This window comes from Amblyraja radiata, chromosome 25, assembly GCF_010909765.2.
Source record: "Amblyraja radiata isolate CabotCenter1 chromosome 25, sAmbRad1.1.pri, whole genome shotgun sequence".
In the NCBI taxonomy this organism is placed as follows: domain Eukaryota; kingdom Metazoa; phylum Chordata; class Chondrichthyes; order Rajiformes; family Rajidae; genus Amblyraja; species Amblyraja radiata.
In genome coordinates, this window is record NC_045980.1 from 29,305,572 (window position 1) to 29,325,850 (window position 20,279).

The 20,279-nt window shown below is 47.5% G+C and overlaps 1 protein-coding gene across 3 annotated transcripts in view; it reads left to right on the forward strand.

Moving 5' to 3' along the window:
• Positions 1-19,122, forward strand: part of cabp1 (calcium binding protein 1) — a 59,286-nt gene extending 40,164 nt beyond the window's left edge. For all 3 annotated transcript variants that reach the window (XM_033043667.1, XM_033043665.1, XM_033043666.1), the window contains 5 exons: positions 8,614-8,644; positions 13,423-13,566; positions 15,690-15,799; positions 17,231-17,378; positions 18,065-19,122. In XM_033043667.1, coding sequence (XP_032899558.1) covers positions 8,614-8,644; positions 13,423-13,566; positions 15,690-15,799; positions 17,231-17,378; positions 18,065-18,090 — 459 coding nt within the window. In that variant the 3' untranslated portion in view covers positions 18,091-19,122. The remainder of the gene's footprint in view (positions 1-8,613; positions 8,645-13,422; positions 13,567-15,689; positions 15,800-17,230; positions 17,379-18,064) is intronic.
• The last annotated feature ends 1,157 nt before the right edge of the window (positions 19,123-20,279 follow it).

A 20,279-nucleotide genomic window follows, 5' to 3' on the forward strand; every position in this document is an offset into this window, starting at 1 on the left:
ATGATTACACTACATAAGGTAGAGCTTAGCTGTGAAGTATTGCTGCAAATCGAGGCCTGGTTAATCGACAGGTCATGGGCGGCTCGGTGGGGCAGCGGTAGAGTTGCTGCCTTACAGCGCCAGAGACCCGGGTTCGATCCTGACTACGGGTGCTGCTGTCCGCCCGGAGTTTGTCCGTTCTCCCCGTGACCTGCGTGAGTTTTCTCCGAGGCCTTCCACACTCCAAAGACGTACAGTGAATTGTAGGTGAATTGGCTTGGTATAAATGTAAATTGTCCCTAGTGTTGCTGTGCGGGGATCGCTGGTCGGTGCGGACATAGTGGGCTGTAAATCTGAACTCTAAAGTAATAAAAGCATACTGATTCTCTGGAATTCTTGTCGCAAAAAGACAGACTCAGTCTTTGAATTTATTCCAAGCAGCGATCAATATATTTTTAGATCTTGAAGGAATCAGGAATCAAGGATCAACTCAATGCAAATGTTAAGCCTTCATTGGCACACTCTTCCCAAGTGACACAAAGGCCTTTCATATCATAAAGTTGGTAGACGCAAAACGCTGGAGTAACTCAGAGGGACAGGCAGCATCTCTGGAGAGAAGGAATGGGTGACGTTTCGGGTCGAGACCCTTCTTCAGGCTGATGTTATGACCATGTCATAAAGCTGTTTGCATCAGGGCCTCGCAATGTTCGCAATGATAGGGGTTGGCTGCATACAAATTGTTGTCAAGACAATTCCCATTAAAAGTACTTTAGTCATTTACATTCAAATGATTTTGGATGAAATTTACAGAAACGGACAATTTTCAGATAAACGGCACCAGAGGATTGCAAATGTGCGATTTGTTTCGGAAGGGGAGATGGATTAACCCTGTGAAAGGACGCAAAGCGCTGGAGTAACTCAGCGGGTCAGGCGGCACCTCTGGAGAAAATGGATGGGTGACATTTCGGCTGAGGGCCCTTCTTTTCTGGACAACTAGTCTTGGACAATGTCAGCGATACTCAGGTCCCGGGAAGCAATTAAAGAAAAGCATCGGCAGGTCATTCTTCCCACGTAGACCTTTGCTGTTCCATCCCCGTTGTTGTAGAACACTCCCGCAGTGCTGTAAACTTATTCTAAAAAGATTCAGTTCCATCACAGCTGCATCATTATTACACAGTGATAGTAAGAAGCCAATTGTAATCATAGTTACAGAACAGTAATAATTTTATTGTCATTGCACATAGGTGCAACGAGATTTGGTATGCAGCTTCCATCCGATGTCATAACTTAAACAACAAAGGGTATGTAATGACCAAAGCATTTAGAAGGGTCTCGACCCGAAACGTCACCCATTCCTTCTCTCCAGAGATGCTGCCTGTCCCGCATTTTGTGTCTACCTTCGACTTAAACCAGCATCTGCAGTTCTTTCCTACACATTTAGAATTCATAGTGTCATTCAGCATGGAAACAGGACGTTTTGCCCAGTTGCCCTTGCCGACCAAGATGTCCCATCTACACTATTCGCACCTTTCCATGTTTGACACATCCATCTAAATCATTTCTATCCGTGAACCTGCCCAAATGTCTTTTAAATTTTGTAATAGCATCTGCCTCAACTACCTCCCCTGGCAGCTCGTTCCATACAATACCTACCCTCGAATGTGAAAAAGCTGCTCCTCAGGTTCCTATTAAATCTTTCCACCCCTCACCTTAATCCTCTGCCCCCCCCCCACCCACCAAAAAAAACAGGAAAAACATCTTGCAGAGTTGATCTCTTCAATAGCTCCGCGTATAATGATGTGACAAAGACAGAACTGTGTCATTGTAGTTTAGTTTAGTTTAGAGATACAGTGTAGAAACAGGCCCTTTGGCCCACCCAGTCTGTGCCGACCAACAATCACCTGTTGTACATTAGTTCATCCCTGCACACAAGGGACGATTTACAGAAGCCAATTAACCTACAATAGACAATAGGTGCAGGAGTAGGCCATTAGGCCCTTCGAGCCAGCACCGCCATTCATAGATCATCCATAATCAGTACCCCGTTCCTGTCTTCTCCCCATATCCCTTGACTCCGCTATCTTTAAGAGCTCTATCCAACTCTCTCTTGAAAGCATCCAGCGAATCGGCCTCCACTGCCTTCTGAAGCAGAGAATTCCACAGATTCACAACTCTCTGGGTGAAAAAGTTTTTCCTCATCTCCGTTCTAAATGGCCTACCCCTACACCCCTTATACAAATTTGTATGCTGTTGGAATGTGGGAGGAAACCGGAGCACCCGGAGAAAACCTGCGCATACAACCAAACCCCGTACAGACAGCCCCCGTGGTCAGGATCGAACCTGGGTCTCTGGCACTGTAAGGCAGCGACTCTACCGCTGTGCTACTGTGCTGCCCCAGTGTGGAAAGAGATAAAGTCCTCCAAAGAGCCTTAGCCTGCCAGATACAGTTGGCCCATCAGTCAGTGAATAACTGCACTGCACAATCGGATATGAGTACAGAGACTAAGAAAGCGTATCGACATGTAATAATGCAGCTGTTGTGGAATTGAACACTGTTTTTGTAAACCAACATCTGCAGTTCCTTGTAAGACACAAAGTGCTGGAGTAACTTAGCAGGTCGGGCAGCATCTCTGCAGAAAAAGGGTTGGGTGATGCTTCGAGTCGGGACCCTTCTTCAGACTGCGAAAAGGATTCTTGACCCGAAACGTCACCCATCCTTTTTCTCCAGAGATGCCGCCTGATCCGCTGAGTTACTCCAGCACTTAGTGTTTATCTCCGGTATAAACCAGCATCTGCAGTTCCTTTCTACAGATTTTGTCTGCAGTTCCTTGTTGCGACTGAGAAAGCGGGTGGTCTTCTTGTGTTGAAGTAATCCACGCTGAGGTTGGAGGTTAGCCTTTTCCTACTTGGTCCTCAGTGGTAGAGTGCGCTGTTTGGGTGTTACATTGCCCCTGTCCCACTTAGGAAACCTGAACGGAAACCTCTGGAGACTTTGCGCCCCACCCAAGGTTTCCGTGCGGTTCCTGGAGGTTGCAGGTAGTGGAAGCAGGGAGGGAGACTGACAAAAACCTCCGGGAACCGCACGGAAACCTTGGGTGGGGCGCAAAGTCTCCAGAGGTTTCCGTTCAGGTTTCCTAAGTGGGACAGGGGCATTACATGCCCTGGCACAGACCTGTGCCATACCTGGTGTTGGCACTTCAGTCCCAGCAAAGATGCTCTTACCGCCAAGCAGCTTATCGAGTAGGGATCCTCTCTTTATCATGTATCTGTACACTGTGGACGGCTCGATTACTGTAATCATGTATTACCTTTCCGCCGACTGGTTAGCAAGCAACCACAGCTTTTCACTGTACCTCAGTACACGTGATAATAAACTAGACTCAATTCAACCATCGTCACTTACTACACGTAGAAATAAATGATGATCATTGAGCCGAGGCGTTTGAAGGATCCCAATGCCCAAGTAATTATCCTTCTGCGTTTAAGAAGGAACTGCAGATGCTGGAAAATCGAAGGTAGACAAAAGTGCTGGAGAAACTCAGCGGGTGCGGCAGCATCTATGGAGCGAAGGAAATAGGCAACGTTTCGGGCCGAAACCCTTCCGTTATCCTTCTGCGTGACTCACCACTTTAAGGAGAAAAGGACTGGAAAACCAGGAAAAAACAATATGTGAAGTCCATATTAAATATCAAGACGTGGTAATTTCAAGCAATCTCTGCTGTCTCATGATTCATGTAACTGCTCTGACTCTCTGCTCCATGTTTACCAATCCATCTAACTCTCGAAAGTGATTCATTCCCTTCTAATTCCTCCTGGGCACCAGTGATGGTGTTCTCGATTTATTATTGTCAGTCTGAGTAGTCAGTTTGTGTAAACAAGCCACGGCTCTCCGTCTCTGACCAAGACGAGCCTGTGGGTGAAGGGAATGAGGCACAGATATACTGTGCAGCGCGAATGTTAACTCGGTGATCTGCGAGGGGGGGGGGGGGGGGGGGGGGGGGGTGATGGCATCCAGGACTGTGTGCTCGGGAAGCCTCATTGGTAATTGCCACCACTCTCGGCCGTTAGCGCGCTGCCTGCTTTTTCACTGGGCAGTGAGCGAAGATTTCATGCTGGGCTTCAGCTTGGGGTGAAGGGGGAGAGAGAGCTCGCTTGCTCATGAATCAGAAGGCCGTTGGGCCAAGCTGAATGCTCTCAGCACAGATACTGTACCATGTGTAGGAAGGAACTGCCTATTGCTGGTTTACACCGAGGATAGACTCAAAATGCCGGAGAAATTCAGCGGGGACAGGCAGCATCTCTGGAGAGAAGGAATGGGTGACGTTTCTGGTTGAGACCCTTCTTCAGCGCAGATAGTAAGGTGACCTTTCACAGGAGTGCCCTGCGCAGTCCAAGGTGCTGACTAGTGGGGTGACACATTAAACTGGGGCTCTGTCTGTGCTCTCTTTGGACTTTAGAGATACAGTGCGGAAACAGGCCCTTCGGCCCACCGAGTCCGCGCCGACCAGTAATCACCACGTACACTAGCACTATCCTACACACTAGGAACAATTTACAATTTAACCAATGCCAATTAACCTACAGCTCTGTGTGTTTTTGCAATGTGGGAGGAAACCTGAGCACCGAAGGAAACCCACGCGGTCACGGGGAGAACGCACAGATCTTGTACAGACCACCTGTAGTCGGGATCGAACCCGTGTCTCTGGCGCTGTGAGGCAGCAACTCTAGCGCTGCGCCACCGTGCCGTCACACCTGATCTGCTGGCATCTGTACAACAACAAATCAGAACTGATTTGGGAAGGAACTGCAGATGCTGGTTTAAAAACCGAAGAAAGACACAAAATGCTGGATTAACTCAGCGGGTCAGGCAGCATCTCTGGAGAGAAGGAATGGATGACGTCTCGGGCCGAGATCTTTCTGAAGAAGGGTCTGGACCCGAGACGTCACCCACTCCTTCTCTCCAGAGAAGCTGCCTGTCCCGCTGAGTTACTCCAGCATTTTGTGTCTATCCAGGGAAGGAATTTGTCAATTACCAAGAAACATCTCCCCAGCAGGGAAGAACAGAAGTGCTGGTCTATTCTGACTTATTAATCTGTTTTCTCCCCTTAGATTTGCAAACAACTATCAATTGAGAGCAGACTCGTTAAAACTAATTGGGGTTAGTCTATAATTAAGCCCAACATGTTCCTATTAATAACAATACCCTGATGAGAATAGTTGAGCTGGTAAAAGATCAGGGGAGGAGGAATGTATTGGTGTAACTATCTGTTTTGTCTGCCTAAAACTTTGTCTACTTGCCTACCCTAGTTTACATGTTGTCGAGACCCTTCTTCAGACTGAGAGCCAGGGGAGAGGGAAGTTAGAGACAAGGATGTGCCAGGTGTGAAAAGGAGACGATTGATGCGCATGCTTTTAGCTGGACTGCTCGCCTCCTCTCCAGAGTAACTCTGCCTGTCCCGCAGAGTTACTCCAGCATTTTGTGTCTATCTTCGGTTTAAACCAGCATCTGCAGTTCCTTCCTATGCCACGTATAGGACACCGACAAAGTCACTAAGTGTTCAATGTAGTCCCAATGGTTCCCTCTGTGGCCCCTCTTTGTTGTCGGTGCCCACCCACCCCCACGCTGCACCCCTCTTTGTTCATGGTACCCCCCCTCCCACGCCAGGCCCTGGTCCTTGTTCCACATCCAAACCGTCTCTCGGACGACATTTCAAAGACGCCGGTCGGTATCACAAAGAAAAATACTGATGACTTTAGATGTGGCCCTTGTGGCTAAAGGGATCAGGGGGTATGGAGAGAAGGCAGGTACAGGATACTGAGTTGGATGATCAGCCATGATCATATTGAATGGCGGTGCAGGCTCGAAGGGCCGAATGGCCTACTCTTGCACCTATTTTCTATGTTTCTATGATCCGACTACAGGGGGTGTTGCCTGTACGGAGTTTGTACATAATCCCAGTGACCTGCGTGGGTTTTCTCCGGGTGCTCCAGTTTCATCCCACACTCCAAAGACGTGCAGGTTTGTAGGTGAATTGGCTTTGGGGGGAAAAAATTGTAAATTGTAAAATTATCCCCAGTGTGTCAGTTAGTGCCAGTGTGCGGGGATCGCTGGCCGAAGGGCCTGTTTCCGCGCTGTATCTCTGAAGTCTAAAGTGCTACATCTGGTCTGTTGAGCTACTTGCCACTGTGAGCTCTGCGTACGTGAGCTGGGTCTTTAACACGTTCCCTGACATCCAGTCTGTGTTTGTGTTTGTTTCTGGGGGTCAACATCTCCGATGACCTCTCTTGGACCCACAATACCTCAACTCTGGTCAAGAAGGCTCACCAGCGTCTCTTCTTCCTGAGGAGACTGAAGAAGGTCCATCTGTCTCCTCAGATCCTGGTGAACTTCTACCGCTGCACCATCGAGAGCATCCTTACCAACTGCGTCACAGTATGGTATGGCAACTGCTCTGTCTCCGACCGGAAAGCACTGCAGAGGGTGGTGAAAATTGCCCAACGCATCACCGGTTCCTCGCTCCCCTCCATTGAGTCTGTCCAAAGCAAGCGACGTCTGCGAAGGGCGCTCAGCATCGCCAAGGACTGCTCTCACCCCAACCATGGGCGGTTTACCCTCCCACCATCCGGGAGGGGCGACAGGTCTCTCCGTTGCCGGACCAGCAGGTCCAGGAACAGCTTCTTCCCTGCGGCTGTTACATTACTTAACTCTGTACCTCGGTGATTGCCAGTCACCCCCCCTCCTTCCCCCAGAAAAAAATTGCACTACAACGACTGTATTTACGTATATATATTTATTGCTCGTATTCTATGTTCGCTCTACTGGGGAGATGCTAACTGCATTTCGTTGTCTCTGTACTGTATGTACACTGCACAATGGCAATAAAGATTGAATCTGAATCTGAACCTGTTTAAACCTCCGCGCAGCCAATAACCTGAACCCAAGATAACCGCGTAGCAAACTCACTAGCCTTTCTCCATTCACAAATCAAATATACTTTTTAAGGTCCAGCAAATGCTTGAAAAATAAGCAAAATAAAGGTTGGTCAGCATCTGGTGAGAAAGAAAATACCGTCCTACCAATAACGAAAGAGCAGCCCCGAGCTACTATCCACCTCATTCGACACCCTCAGGCTATCTTTGACCAGACTTTACTTGCACTAAACCTTATTCATGTTATTCCCTTTATCCTGTATCTGTCCACTATGGATTGCTCGTGCTTAAGAAGGAACTGCAGATGCTGGAAAATCGAAGGTACACAAAAGTGCTGGAGAAACTCAGCGGGTGCAGCAGCATCTATGGAGCGAAGGAAATAGGCAACGTTTCGGGCTGAAACCCTTCGGTGCAGCAGCATCTATGGAGCGAAGGAAATAGGCAACGTTTCAGGCCGAAACCCTTTCGGGTTTCGGCCCGAAACGTTGCCTATTTCCTTCGCTCCATAGATGCTGCTGCACCTGCTGAGTTTCTCCAGCATTTTTGTGAACTCTTGCATTGTGATTGAGTGATTCTCTGCACACCACCTAGAAGCACTTTGCTCCCTATGTTGTTATCATATGTATAGTTACTTTTGAAGATATTGTCATGTTCTTGCCAAATGCCTAAAAATACTTGTTTGGCCAAACCACTTTATATTGAAGCATGCAAATGCTGATCACAAATGGATAAATGCACATTTAATTTCTTCCCTTTTATGTACAACCTTGTTTGTCTCTGTTTTGTAAGGACATTTCTCTCCTTACAAAGCAGAGTTCCTCTATGAAATCATTTTCCTTTTGCCTTATTTCTTACAATTTAAAGAACTTCTCCCTTTTAAATGAGGTGAACATCTGACCAAACTGTTTGCTCATCGTTTTTGCTCATGCTGTTCAGTGTCCGAATGAAGCAGTTCTGTTATTTGTTAACGACAATTGCACAACCAGGTCAAAGCTTTGGAAATAAAATCTCATTTATTCAAAAACAAAAAGCAATTTGTTCATATGAACTAATTCAACAAAGGAGAATTGAGACCTCAGCTTTGAGAATTGAGACAACAGACATCACACACCAGTTGGATCAGAGTGCATCGTGGATGGTGTCAGTAATATTAGATTGAAATACTAAGTGTTCTTTTTGCTTACAACCATTTGGGCTCAATGAGACGCACTCCACTAAAAGATGAACTGGAGTTTTTAATTAAAAGAAGTAATCCCGTCACTGATACTTCTGGGATCCATGTCATTAGCCTTCAATGCTCATAAGTTCATAAGTCCTAGGATCAGAATTAGGACATTCGGCTCATCGAGTCTACTCTGCCATTCAATCACGGCTGATCTATCTTTCCCTCTCAACCCCACTCTCCTGCCGTCTCCCCATAACCCCTGGCGCTCTTACTAATCAAGAACCTGACAATCTCCGTTTTAGAAATACCCATTGACTTGGCCTCCACAGCCGTCTGTGGCAATGAATTCCACAGATTCATCACCCGCTGGCTAAAGAAATTCCTCCTCTCCTTTCTAAAGCTGCGTCTTTTGATTCTGAGGTCGAAGGGAATGGAACGTTATATGAAGTAATATAATCCTCTTTGTCATAATTGTACAGTATTTGCATTGTAAAAAGTGAACATGTGCAATGTTCTAATGCTATCCGTTTTGCCACTAGGACAGAGAACTAGGAGCAGAAGAAATTGAAGGTAAGTAATTATTTTAATTGTCGTACATCAAAACCTTTTGCAATTGGACTGAATGTGCAGTTAAGAAACAAACTGAATTCTCAGGGATAGACACACAGTGCTGGAGTAACTCAGTGGGTCAGGCAGCGTCTCTGGAGAAAAAGGACGGGTGATGTCCTGGCCCGGGACCCTGCTTCAGTCCGCGTGCATCTAACTAAGGGTCCCTTAGTCAGAGGGTGGTGAATCTGTGGAATACATTGTCACGGACTGAAGAAGAGTCCCGACCTGTAACGTCACCCATCTTTTATTCCCGGGATACCACCTGACCCGCTGAGTTACATACTCCAGCACTTTATGTCTATCTTTGGTATAAACCAGTATCTGCACTTCTTAGTTTCTGAATTCTCATGTGCACAGTATTGCTTTTTAAGTGCCGGATAACAAGACCGTTGCATTACTTTACCCAGAAGAAATAATAACATTTTCCCTTCCCTCATTCAATGTGTTGGCATCGGGGAAATGATGAGTTTCCAAAATGGTTGAGTTCCTCTTTTGCCACTCCAGCATATCTGAATTCCACAGTCTACTGTCCCTGTAGATCCTTATTGTTTTAAGAGCCAGCATTTTAATGCAGTAATCAAACACATTGAACCAGACAGCACAGATGGAGGCCATTAAGCCTCCTGAGCCAGACCTTGGAAGCTCTTTAGCAAGTCCCTCTCCATGGCTTCTCCCACCTCGTCGTGCTTTCCATCTGTTTTCAAATCGTTTTATCCAACGCACCTTCCCAGATCATTATTAAACCTAGATTCCCATCTCATCCAGGCAGTGGACCAGACGACACAGGTTTAAGGTGAAGGGAAAAAGATTTAAGAGGAATTTGAGGGGTAACATTTTCACCTGGCTGTATGGAACAAGCTGCCAGAGGAGGTAGTTGTGGCAGGGACTATCCCAACATTTGAGATACAGTTAGACAGGGACATGGATAGGACAGGTTTAGAGGGAAACGGACCAAACGCGGGCAGGTGGGACTAGTGTAGCTGGGACATGTTGGCCGGTGGGGGCGAGTTGGGCCACAGGGTCTGTTTCTACACTGTATCACTCTATGAATCTATGACTGTGCATTTCCGATCATCACAAATTGTTGAATAAACCACAATGGATGCCAAAACATAATGCATTCTTATAGACAGAATTACTGGAAATGGTTAATCTTGTAAAAAGTGTGAAAGGCAATTTATTTCTTTTAATGGGGCTATTCTGTTAACATGAAGTGAAATCTGAAAGTGTTAGTGTGTTTTAGTTTTGGAGATACAGTGTGGAGACGGGCTCCTCCACTGTGTGCCTGCCGATAAACGATCACCCCTTCACATTGGTTCCATGTTAGCCCAGTTTTGCATCCTACACATTAGGGGCAATTTACAGAAGCCAATTAGCCTACAAAATTGCACATCTTTGGAATGGGGGAGGAAACGGGAACACCGGGAGGAATCCCACCTAGTTACAGGGAGAATATACAGACTCCTTACAGACAGCACCCATTGCCAGGATTGAACCCTGGCCTATGGCGCTGTAAGGCACCAGCTCCACTGCTGCACCACAGTGCCCCCCCTTTCTCTTGCGTGCTACCCAGCCAAATCAAACCATGCATGAGAACAATCATGCCACACATAGAAACATAGAAAATATGTGCAGAATTCGGCCCTTCTAGTCAGCACCGCCATTCAATATGATCATGGCTGATCATCCAAAATCAGTACCCCGTTCCTGCCTTCTCCCCATATCCCTTGATTCCATTAGCGCTAAGAGATATATCTAACTCCCTCTTGAATACATCAATACTCTCTTGAACACATCATACAATAGGTTAGTCTGTGCAAAGAGAAAAATAACTAGAGTGCAGAATGTAATGCGGCAATCTCAGAATGTTGCAGCTTTCGAGAAAGTGCAGCTTAAAAAATAGATTGGGGCTACACACTTAGCTTAAGAGAGATTCGTTCAATAGTCTGACGCAAGGAGTTGTAATTAAGGCTGAAACACATTACTCGGGACAATAAAGCAGCTTAGTCGTAAATGGTGATGTCAGTGAGCTGGTGATGTCAGTGAGCTGGTGATGTCAGTGAGCTGGTGATGTCAGTGAGCTGGTGATGTCGGTGAGCTGGTGATGTCGGTGAGCTGGTGATGTCGGTGAGCTGGTGATGTCGGTGAGCTGGTGATGTCGGTGAGCTGGTGATGTCGGTGAGCTGGTGATGTCGGTGAGCTGGTGATGTCGGTGAGCTGGTGATGTCGGTGAGCTGGTGATGTCAGTGAGCTGGTGATGTCAGTGAGCTGGTGATGTCAGTGAGCTGGTGATGTGGGTGAGCTGGTGATGTCGGTGAGCTGGTGATGTCGGTGAGCTGGTGATGTCAGTGAGCTGGTGATGTCAGTGAGCTGGTGAATAAGGCACGGGGCCGGTTAATACACTCGTGGTGTGTGGGAAGGTGCTGGTTTAAACCGCGGATAGACACACAAAAAAACTGGAGTAACTCAGTGGATCAGGCAGCATCTCTGGAGAAAAGGAATAGGTGACGTTTCGGCTTCAGTAAAAAGGATAAAGAACCTAGTGTGTGTAGGTTGGTGCTGGTGCGCTGGGATCGCTGGTCGGCGTGGCCTGAAGGGCAGGTTTCCGAGCAGTATCTCTACAGTCTAAACTACAGCAATGCACTAAGAGCCACGTACAGAAACATACCCCCCCCCCCCCCCTCCACAATATTTAGTCCCAGATACGGCAAGCTTTATTGAAAGGAACCAGAAGATGGTAAATACCAGACATAATGTTGTCATGAAATGTTGTTTTCAAGAGAGAGTTAAGACTTAGAGTTAGAGTTAGTCTTAGGGCTGAAGGAATCAAGGGATTATGGGGTAGACAAAATTGCTGGAGAAACTCAGCGGGTGAGGCAGCATCTATGGAGCGAAGGAATAGGTGACGTTTCAGGTCGAGACCCTAAAATGCAGGAACGGGGTACTGACTTTGGATGATCAGCCATGATCATATTGCATGGCGGTGCTAGCTCGAAGGGCCGAATGGCCTCCTCCTGCACCTGTTTTCTATGTTTCTATGAAGGCACATTGTTGTGGGGGGGGTTGCCCTGTATTGCCTGTACTAAACATCTAATACTATGCATATGATATCTAATGCCACCGATTTCAGTTCAATCAAACACCGGGGGCAGCGTCCCATCTGTGTAGATTATCACCGCATGAACTCAGGTCTTAGCCCAGAAAGTAATTCTCTAAACCTAAGGATTTCACCGCACCTTTCTCTCTGCGAAAACTGAAAACTGCAAGTGAAAATTAGCAAGGGATTTGATATGGGACGAGGCTTGGAGTAGGTTTGTAACCAATTACTGGGGCACCCTGCTGTTACAGAAATTAACTTGGTCTAGTTGTAATCCCTGAGCATTCATCTTTTCGCATGCTAAATTCTTTCAACCCCATTCCGAGTCTGATGCAAGAAACATTTATCTTCTTTTTAAATTACTTGGCGTCAACGTTAATGCAGGGAACATCATAGAGGCTGGAATAAATCAGTGGATAAACGGCACAGTGTGTTTGAAGAAGTAGCAGGCAGATATGTTTAAACAAAGAACTGCAGATAGACACAAAATGCAGGAATAAACTCAGCGGGTGAGGCAGCACCTCTAGATAGGAGGAATGGGTGACGTTTCAGGTCAGTCTGAAGAAGGGTCTCGACCCCAAACATCGCCCATTTCTTCTATCCAGAGATGCCACCTGTCCCGCTGAGTTACTCCAGCACCTTGTGTCTATGAGTCAGATATCATTTGCAGGCTGTTCAGTACATTTTCCTTTTCCATTAGAGGTCCATATATTCACACGTCCCATTTGGTCCCTCTCCCCATCTGACTGTGTGCGTCTGTCACAAGGCATGTCCAGTGCACGTCATCCATGATGTTAATGCCCAGGAATATGAAGCTTTCTAACTCTCCACCCCCGACCCACCAGTAAAAAAAGGTGCCTGGCCTCTTGACTTCCTCACTCTGAGGTCAAAGATTAGTTCCTAGGACGTAGGAGCAGAACTGGGCCATTCGGCCCATCGAGTCTACTCCGCCATTCAATGATCTATCTTTCCCTCTCAACACCATTCTCCTGCCTTTTCCCCTTAACCTTTGACACCATTACTCATCATTTCAATCTCCGCTTTGAAAAATACCCATCGACTTGGCCTCCACAGCCATCTGTGGCAATGAATTCCACAGATTCACCACCCTCTGGCTAGAGAAATTCCTCCTCTCCTTTCTAAAGCTGCGTCCACAGGTTCACCACCCAGTTCCTTGGTCTTGTTGACGTTGAGCGAGGGTGGGTTGAGGCACCACACACACCAGGTATTGTTTGTAGACTGATCACCACCGACGCATTTAAGCACAGTGTGTGTTTTGTTTGAGTTGAGTTTAATAGCCTGATGGCTGTGGGGAAGCAGCTATTCCTGAACCTGGATGTTGCAGATTTCAGGCTCCTGTACCTTCTACCTGAAGGTAGCAGGGAGATGAGTGTGTGGCTAGGATTGTGTGGGTCCTTGATGATGCTGCCAGCCTTTTTGAGGCAGTGACTGCGATAGATCCCCTCGATGGTAGGGAGGTCAGAGCCGAAGATGGACTGGGCAGTGTTTACTACTTTTTGGTTGTAATGGGTGACGTTTTCGGGTCGCGACCCTTCTTCAGACCTGATTATCAGACTCACGGTATCTTGACTTGACTCGTCAATGAAGTGCTATTTTTGATGAAGCGATTCTTTGTCGACAGAGCTAAGAGACGCGTTCAAAGAGTTTGACAAGGACAAGGATGGTTTAATAGGCTGCAAAGATCTGGGCAACTGTATGCGGACCATGGGCTACATGCCGACCGAGATGGAGCTGATTGAACTCTCCCAGCAGATTAACATGAACCGTAAGTTCACATTCAATGGCGACGTAATCACAGAATATAGAACGTTGCAGCACAGGAACAAAGCCACTCAGCCCAACATGCCTGTTTCACACATGATGCTAAAATTAAACTCATCTCCTCTACCCCCTCCGGAGACTCAGAAAAGCTGGTCTCCCCACTGTTCACCATACCACCTTCTACAGGGGTACCATTGAGAGTATACTGACCAACGGCATCACTCCCTGGGGCCTACGAACAAAGACTAAATAGGATCATTGGTGCCCCCCTCCCTTTCCTGTTGGAGATCTACCAGAAGCGGAGCATCAGCAGAGCCATCCCCATCATTAAGGACCCTTACCACCCCTCCCACTACATCTTCTCTCTCCTGCCATCTGGGAAGAGGTGCAGGAGCATCAGCTGCAGAACCAGCAGGAGCCCACACAGCTTCTTCCCACAGGCAATAAAACTGGTTAACGGACTGTGTCCCCTCCCCATACACATACACCCCCACGTCTAACATCTAACGATTGTTCTGTCTGAATGTCTGATTTAGTTCTATTTTCGTTATATTTTGGAGATGATCATTTTTAACTTGTAAGTATTTATTTCTGTTTTTATTAATTGCACTGACGACAAAAACTGATGAGAAACTATTTTTCGTTTCTTCAGTGTATGCAAGTACTCGGTGAAATGACAATAAAGTGAATACTGAATACTGAATACCTGCCCCATATCCCTCCATTCCATACTTATCTCTGTGTCTATCTTAAAGTCTATTAAATGCCGCTATCATATCCACTTCCACCACCACCCCCGGCAGTGTGTTCCACTCACCTCCCACTCTCTATATTAAAACAAATACTCTGCACACCTCCTTTAAACTTTCCATTTGCGACCTATTCCCTCGGGTCTTTGGCATTTCCACGCTGGGAAAAAGATTCTGTCCCTATCTTCGTCGGTGATTCTACGCTATCTAAAATAATCATTTATTATTAATGTTTAATGTTTTATGTGTCATTCGTAACCGTCACTGTATGTCATGTTGTCACTTGCGGGCGGAGCACCAAGGCAAATTCCTTGTATGTGAATACTTGGCCAATAAACTTATTCATTCATTCATCTATGGCTCTCAGAATGTTATGAACCACTATCAGATCTCCCCTTCAGCCATCTACATTCCAGAGAAAACAATCCAGGTTTGGTCAATCTGTCCTTGTAGCTAATAGTCCCTAATCCAGGTGGCCTCGTCTTGGTAAATCTCTTTTGCACCCTCTCCAAAGCCTCCACATCCTTCCTGTATTGGGGTGACCAGGCTCAGATGTGTTACACTGAATGTAATGATGTGAGGCATTGCACTGCGGGCAAGGTGATCTCCTTTCTACACCACCGAGCTGTGTGCTGTGTGGTCTGTTTGGGCCACATACAAGGTCTTGCAAAATGCACGCATTTCCTGCATCCTCCAGCCTGCAGGATGACAGATGCATGGTTGCATGCGCGCTCACTGCAGTGCAGTTGGGAGCTGCTACCCCTAAGTGCAATGGCAGGTGCTAACCTGAGCCGAGGGTTCCATGTTGGAAACATCCATTCCACATCCTCTCTTTCTATGCCTTTCATTATTCTGTAAGTTTCAATGAGGTCCCCCCTCAACCTCCTAAACTCCAGCGAGTACAGGCCCAGTGCTATCAAGCACTCATCATCTGCTGACCCACTCATTCCTGGGATCATTCTTGTAAACCACCTCTGGACCCTCTCCAGAGCCAGCACATCCTTCCTCAGATGTGGGGCCCAAATTTGCTCACTGTACTCCAAATGCTGCCTGACCAGTGCCTTACAGAGACTCGGCATTTGGGACCCAGTATTGTTGCTTGAGCATTAACAGAATGAATGTATTTGGAGTAAGATTGTTTGGTGACCGAACCAGATATTCTTGTACACAAAAATGCTGGAGAAACTCAGCGGGAGATGGGCAACGTTTCGGGCCGAAACCCAAAGGGTTTCGGCCCGAAACGTTGCCTATCTCCTTCGCTCCATAGATGCTGCTGCACCCGCTGAGCTTCTCCAGCATTTTTGTGTACCTTCGATTTCCCAGCATCTGCAGTTCCTTCATCAACAAAGATTCTTGTATCTTTGTGTTTTATTTTCAGTGGGCGGCCATGTTGATTTTGATGACTTTTTGGAACTGATGGGACCCAAGCTCTTGGCAGAGACCGCTGACATGATCGGTGTGAAAGAGCTACGGGATGCTTTCAAGGAGGTGACCACTTCAACAATTTGTTAAATAAGTGTAGAAACAAAAGACGCGAGGTGCTGCAGTAACAAGTTCACTAGTTATAGGAGTAGAATTAGGCCATTCGGCCCATCGAGTCCACCCCGCCATTCAATCCTGGCCCATTTTCCTACCTTCTCCCCATAGCCCTTGACACCCATTCTAATCAAGAATTTGTCGGAATGTCAGCCTTCATAACGAGAGGATTTAAGTGTCGGAGCAAGGAGGTCTTACTGCAGTTGTACAGGGCCCTGGTGAGACCGCACCTGGAGTATTGTGTGCAGTTTTGGTCTCCTAATTTGAGGAAGGATATTCTTGCTATTGAGGGAGTGCAGCGTAGGTCCACCAGGTTAATTCCCGGGATGGCGGGACTGACATATGATGAAAGAATGGGTCGACTGGGCTTGTATTCACTGGAATTTAGAATGATGAGAGGGGATCCTATAGAAACATATAAAATTCTTAAGGGATTGGACAGGCTAGATGCAGGAAAAATTTTCCCGATGTTGGGGGAGTCCAGAACCAGGGATCAGAGTTTCAGAATAATGGGTAGGCCATTTAGGACTGAGATGAGGAAAAACGTTGTCAGCCTGAGAATTGCGAATCTGTGGAATTCTCTGCCACAGAAGGCGGTGGAGGCCAATTCACTGGATGTTTTCAAGAGAGAGTTAGATTTAGCTCTAAGGGCTAATGGAATCAAGGGATTTGATCTCGGGGCCTCGTTCCATCAGCTGAGCCGAAGCATGGAGAGTGAATAAGGAGGAAATTCATGCATGGCGTGAGAGAGAGGATGATGTGCCGGCACTTGGACTGCAGTGAGGGTGACCTTTCTAATGGCGGGAGTGTTGGGGCAAATAGTACAGGGGCATCCAAAGGAAAGTTGTGCAGGTCCTTCACCGATTTTCCGGCACCCTTGGTTCCAGAGCAGTTCTGTATGATCCATTTTGCCGGGCATCTGAGAGGTGTCCAACGGTGCAGGGACTGAGATATTGGCTGCGGAATTCGGCTATGTGAACGGATCTGCCGGATCCGGCTGGGCCGGGTGTTCCAGAGCCCCAGCTGTAGCGGGCAAATTCGATCTGCCGATCGGCCGCGGATGTCCCGATGAGGTTGAGATCGGCTGCCTCCCCGGGCCTAGGCCTCACATTTTCAGGGGGACTTCCATGTGGGTTTTCAAGCGCGCTCTCATAATTTTGTCCGGATTTAAGGAGGTGCCAAACCACCAGTTGCCGGAAAATCGGTGGTGGACCGTTACAAACACGTGGGGGTGGGGGGTTGCTGATCACGGGGGGAGAACAGATTGAAGGCTTGCACGATCGACAAACCTAGCCAGAACCGGTTGGGACGGACGGCAGATTATCTGCTTCGTGTTTCGTTTAACTCTGCTGCAAACTGAGTCGGGGTCTGCTTTACGCGCAGTTCGACACAAACGGGGACGGTGAGATCAGCACCACAGAACTTCGCGAAGCCATGAAGAAATTACTCGGCCAACAGATTGGACACCGGGATATTGAAGAAATACTGAAAGACGTGGATTTGAACGGGGACGGGCGCGTTGACTTTGAAGGTAAGATCAGCCCAGTGGGACTGAGCACCACTTCCTCACCGGCCCAATGTTTGTCCCACCGAGTCCGCGCCGACCAGCGATCCCCCTTACACTGGCACTAGTACACTGAACATCAGGGACAATTTACAATTTCTACCAAAGCCAATTAACCTACAAACCTGCAACTCATTGGAATACGGGAGGAAACCAGAGCACCCGGAGAAAACCCACACAGTCGCAGGGAGAACGTGCAAACTCCATACGTGCCCAGGATGGAACCCGGGTCTCTGGTGCTGTAAGGCAGCAACTCCACCGCTGCTCCACCGTGCCGCACGTTTTACGGTGATCTGATCCGAGCACGTTCTTCACTTAACGCCATTAGTTGGCACCTTTGGACCTCGAGTCCACACCGACCAGCGATCCCCGCACACTAACATTATCCTACACACACTAAGGACAATTTACAGTTAGACCAAGCCAGGTTACCTACAAACCTGTACATCTTTGGAGTGTGGGAGGAAACCAAAGATCTTGGAGAAAACCCAGACAAGTCACGAGGAGAACGTACAAACTCTGTACAGGCGTGTGGACATTGCTAGTGTGCGGGGATCGCTGGTTGGCATGGACTCGGTGGGCCGAAGGGCCTGTTTCTGCGCTGTATCTCTAAAATAAACAAAATAAACTAACCTACTCTTCTCCCTCGGCAGAGTTTGTCCGCATGATGTCTCGTTGACCAAGAGGATGTCACCTTCGGGACAAAAGGTGGCAAATAGCCACCAACCGACACAGACTACTGCTATGTCTTCACACTGTTCTTGAAACTATTAAACAGCCTTGCCGCCTCCAGAGCAAAACCATTTTCGTTCCAAGCTTCCGAAGAAATGCTAAGTGCCCCAACATGCCGGGGCATTGTGTTACGAACTGAAATCAACTCTTTCTACTCCTCCGCTGCTTGGATCCAACATTAAACACCATCCCAGGATCATACACTAGTGATCGCCACCGAGGAGTGTACATATGGACGTGGTGGTGAGATTATTCTTTAAGTGTGCAATGCTCAAAATAAAATCAGTAACATAACTGACGGGTGAGATATTAAGTTGTAACGAGCTGTTTCACAGTTTGTCCGTCTTCTCTGAGGCTTTGCGGGCTTTGGCCTTTAGCTGAGCGGAATATCAAGGGCAAGAATTATTTTGTTGTCTTCATTAATCACCGTGACGCCCTTGGGTTCCGTTTGTCTCCGCGCGCTGTTAATGCAACGTTCAAACAGACCAGTTGAGAGTTGCATTGAAGTACTCGAGACGAGAAATGGATGGATTCTCGCAGTAACCGAAGTCTTGACGTAGCTTCAGGGAGGGAAGGAGCCCCTCCCCCCCCCCTCCCCGGCTGTTGTTCGATGGTGCGGTGATGAGTTGAGGTATGAAGTCCCAGGATATCACGCTGATAAATGCAATGGAAAGGCTCCACAACTTTCCCGTTTACTGCGCGCACTGGAGATCGTGCAGGGAGTGATCCGCATCTTGGCCAAGGGTTTGGGTTGGATTAAACTCTCCCAGCCATGTCCATTGACAATGTGGACATTGTGGCCTCAAGTCCCAAACAGAACAGTGACATTCTTACTTACAACAGGATACTATGTAAACATGGCAACGCATTGGAAACAGATTCATCGTGAATTTCAGAAGGCAATTGTAAGAAATGAAGGGTGCACAGCGAAAGGAGAGGTGTGTGACAACTAAGAGTTGGCTAGTTCATTCACTACGAGCCAACAACTCTGTGAGACTACTCTGCTTCAAGGGCAGGGATGTTAACAGCAGAATTCCTCCTCCTTTCCACGCACCAACCTGCCTTAGATTGCTGGACACTCAACGGTGGTGAAGCTGGAATGAAACGCTCAAGAATATCCCATCAACTTCTTCACAGCCTGGTTGCTCTCGGTCTCCTGTTGCCACGAGCACATTAAGGAGGGAGATTCACTCTGGACGGGTTGAAGCTGCTGCACAAACTTCAATCTTGCCGCTTTGCATGCACCCCTTCTTCCCCAAACACCAAGAGAGAACTTTCTCACAACTCACTCCGGTTATCTCCCTCGGAAACGGACAGTGAATGACTCGAGATCAGGGGATTCAAGAGTTGTCTACAATGATCAAACATTTGAGTGATGTTCGAAGGAATGATGGATGAGAGGCAGTTCATTCTTCTACAAATATATTATGCTTACAATCGCAAACTAAATGTTATAACTGTTCCATCAGCGAGGAGTGGGGATTCTGTCTTGTGTAAAGTGTAGGAAGGAACTGCAGCTGCTGGTCAACACTGAAGAAAGACACAAAATGCTGGAGTAACTCAGCGGGATAGAACGGAGACGAGGAAACACTGTTTTTCACAGAGAGTTGTGAGTCTGTGGAATTCTCTGCCTCAAAGGGCGGTGGAGGCCAGTTCTCTGGATACTTTCAAGAGAGAGCTTGATAGGGCTCTTAAAGATAGAGGAGTCAGGGGATATGGGGAGAAGGCAGGAACGGGGTACTGATTGGGGATGATCAGCCATGATCACATTGAATGGCGGTGCTGGCTCGAAGGGCCGAATGGCCTACTCCTGCACCTATTGTCTATTGATCGGCAGCATCTCCGGAGAGAAGGAATGGGTGACGTTTCGGGTCGAGATTCAACCTGAAACATCACACATTCCTTCTCTCCAGAGATGCTGCCTGTCCCGCTGAGTTACTCCAGCATTTTGTGTCTGTCTTGTGCAAGGCTGGCCTCTGAAATGCTGTAGCCTTCAGAATTCAAGGCGGGTTTAGTTTTAATTTTGAGATTCAGCGCAGAGACTGGCCCGTCAGCCCACCGAGTCTGCGCTGACCAGCGATCCCCTCACACTAACACTATCCTACACACACTAGGGACAATTTACAATTTTACCAA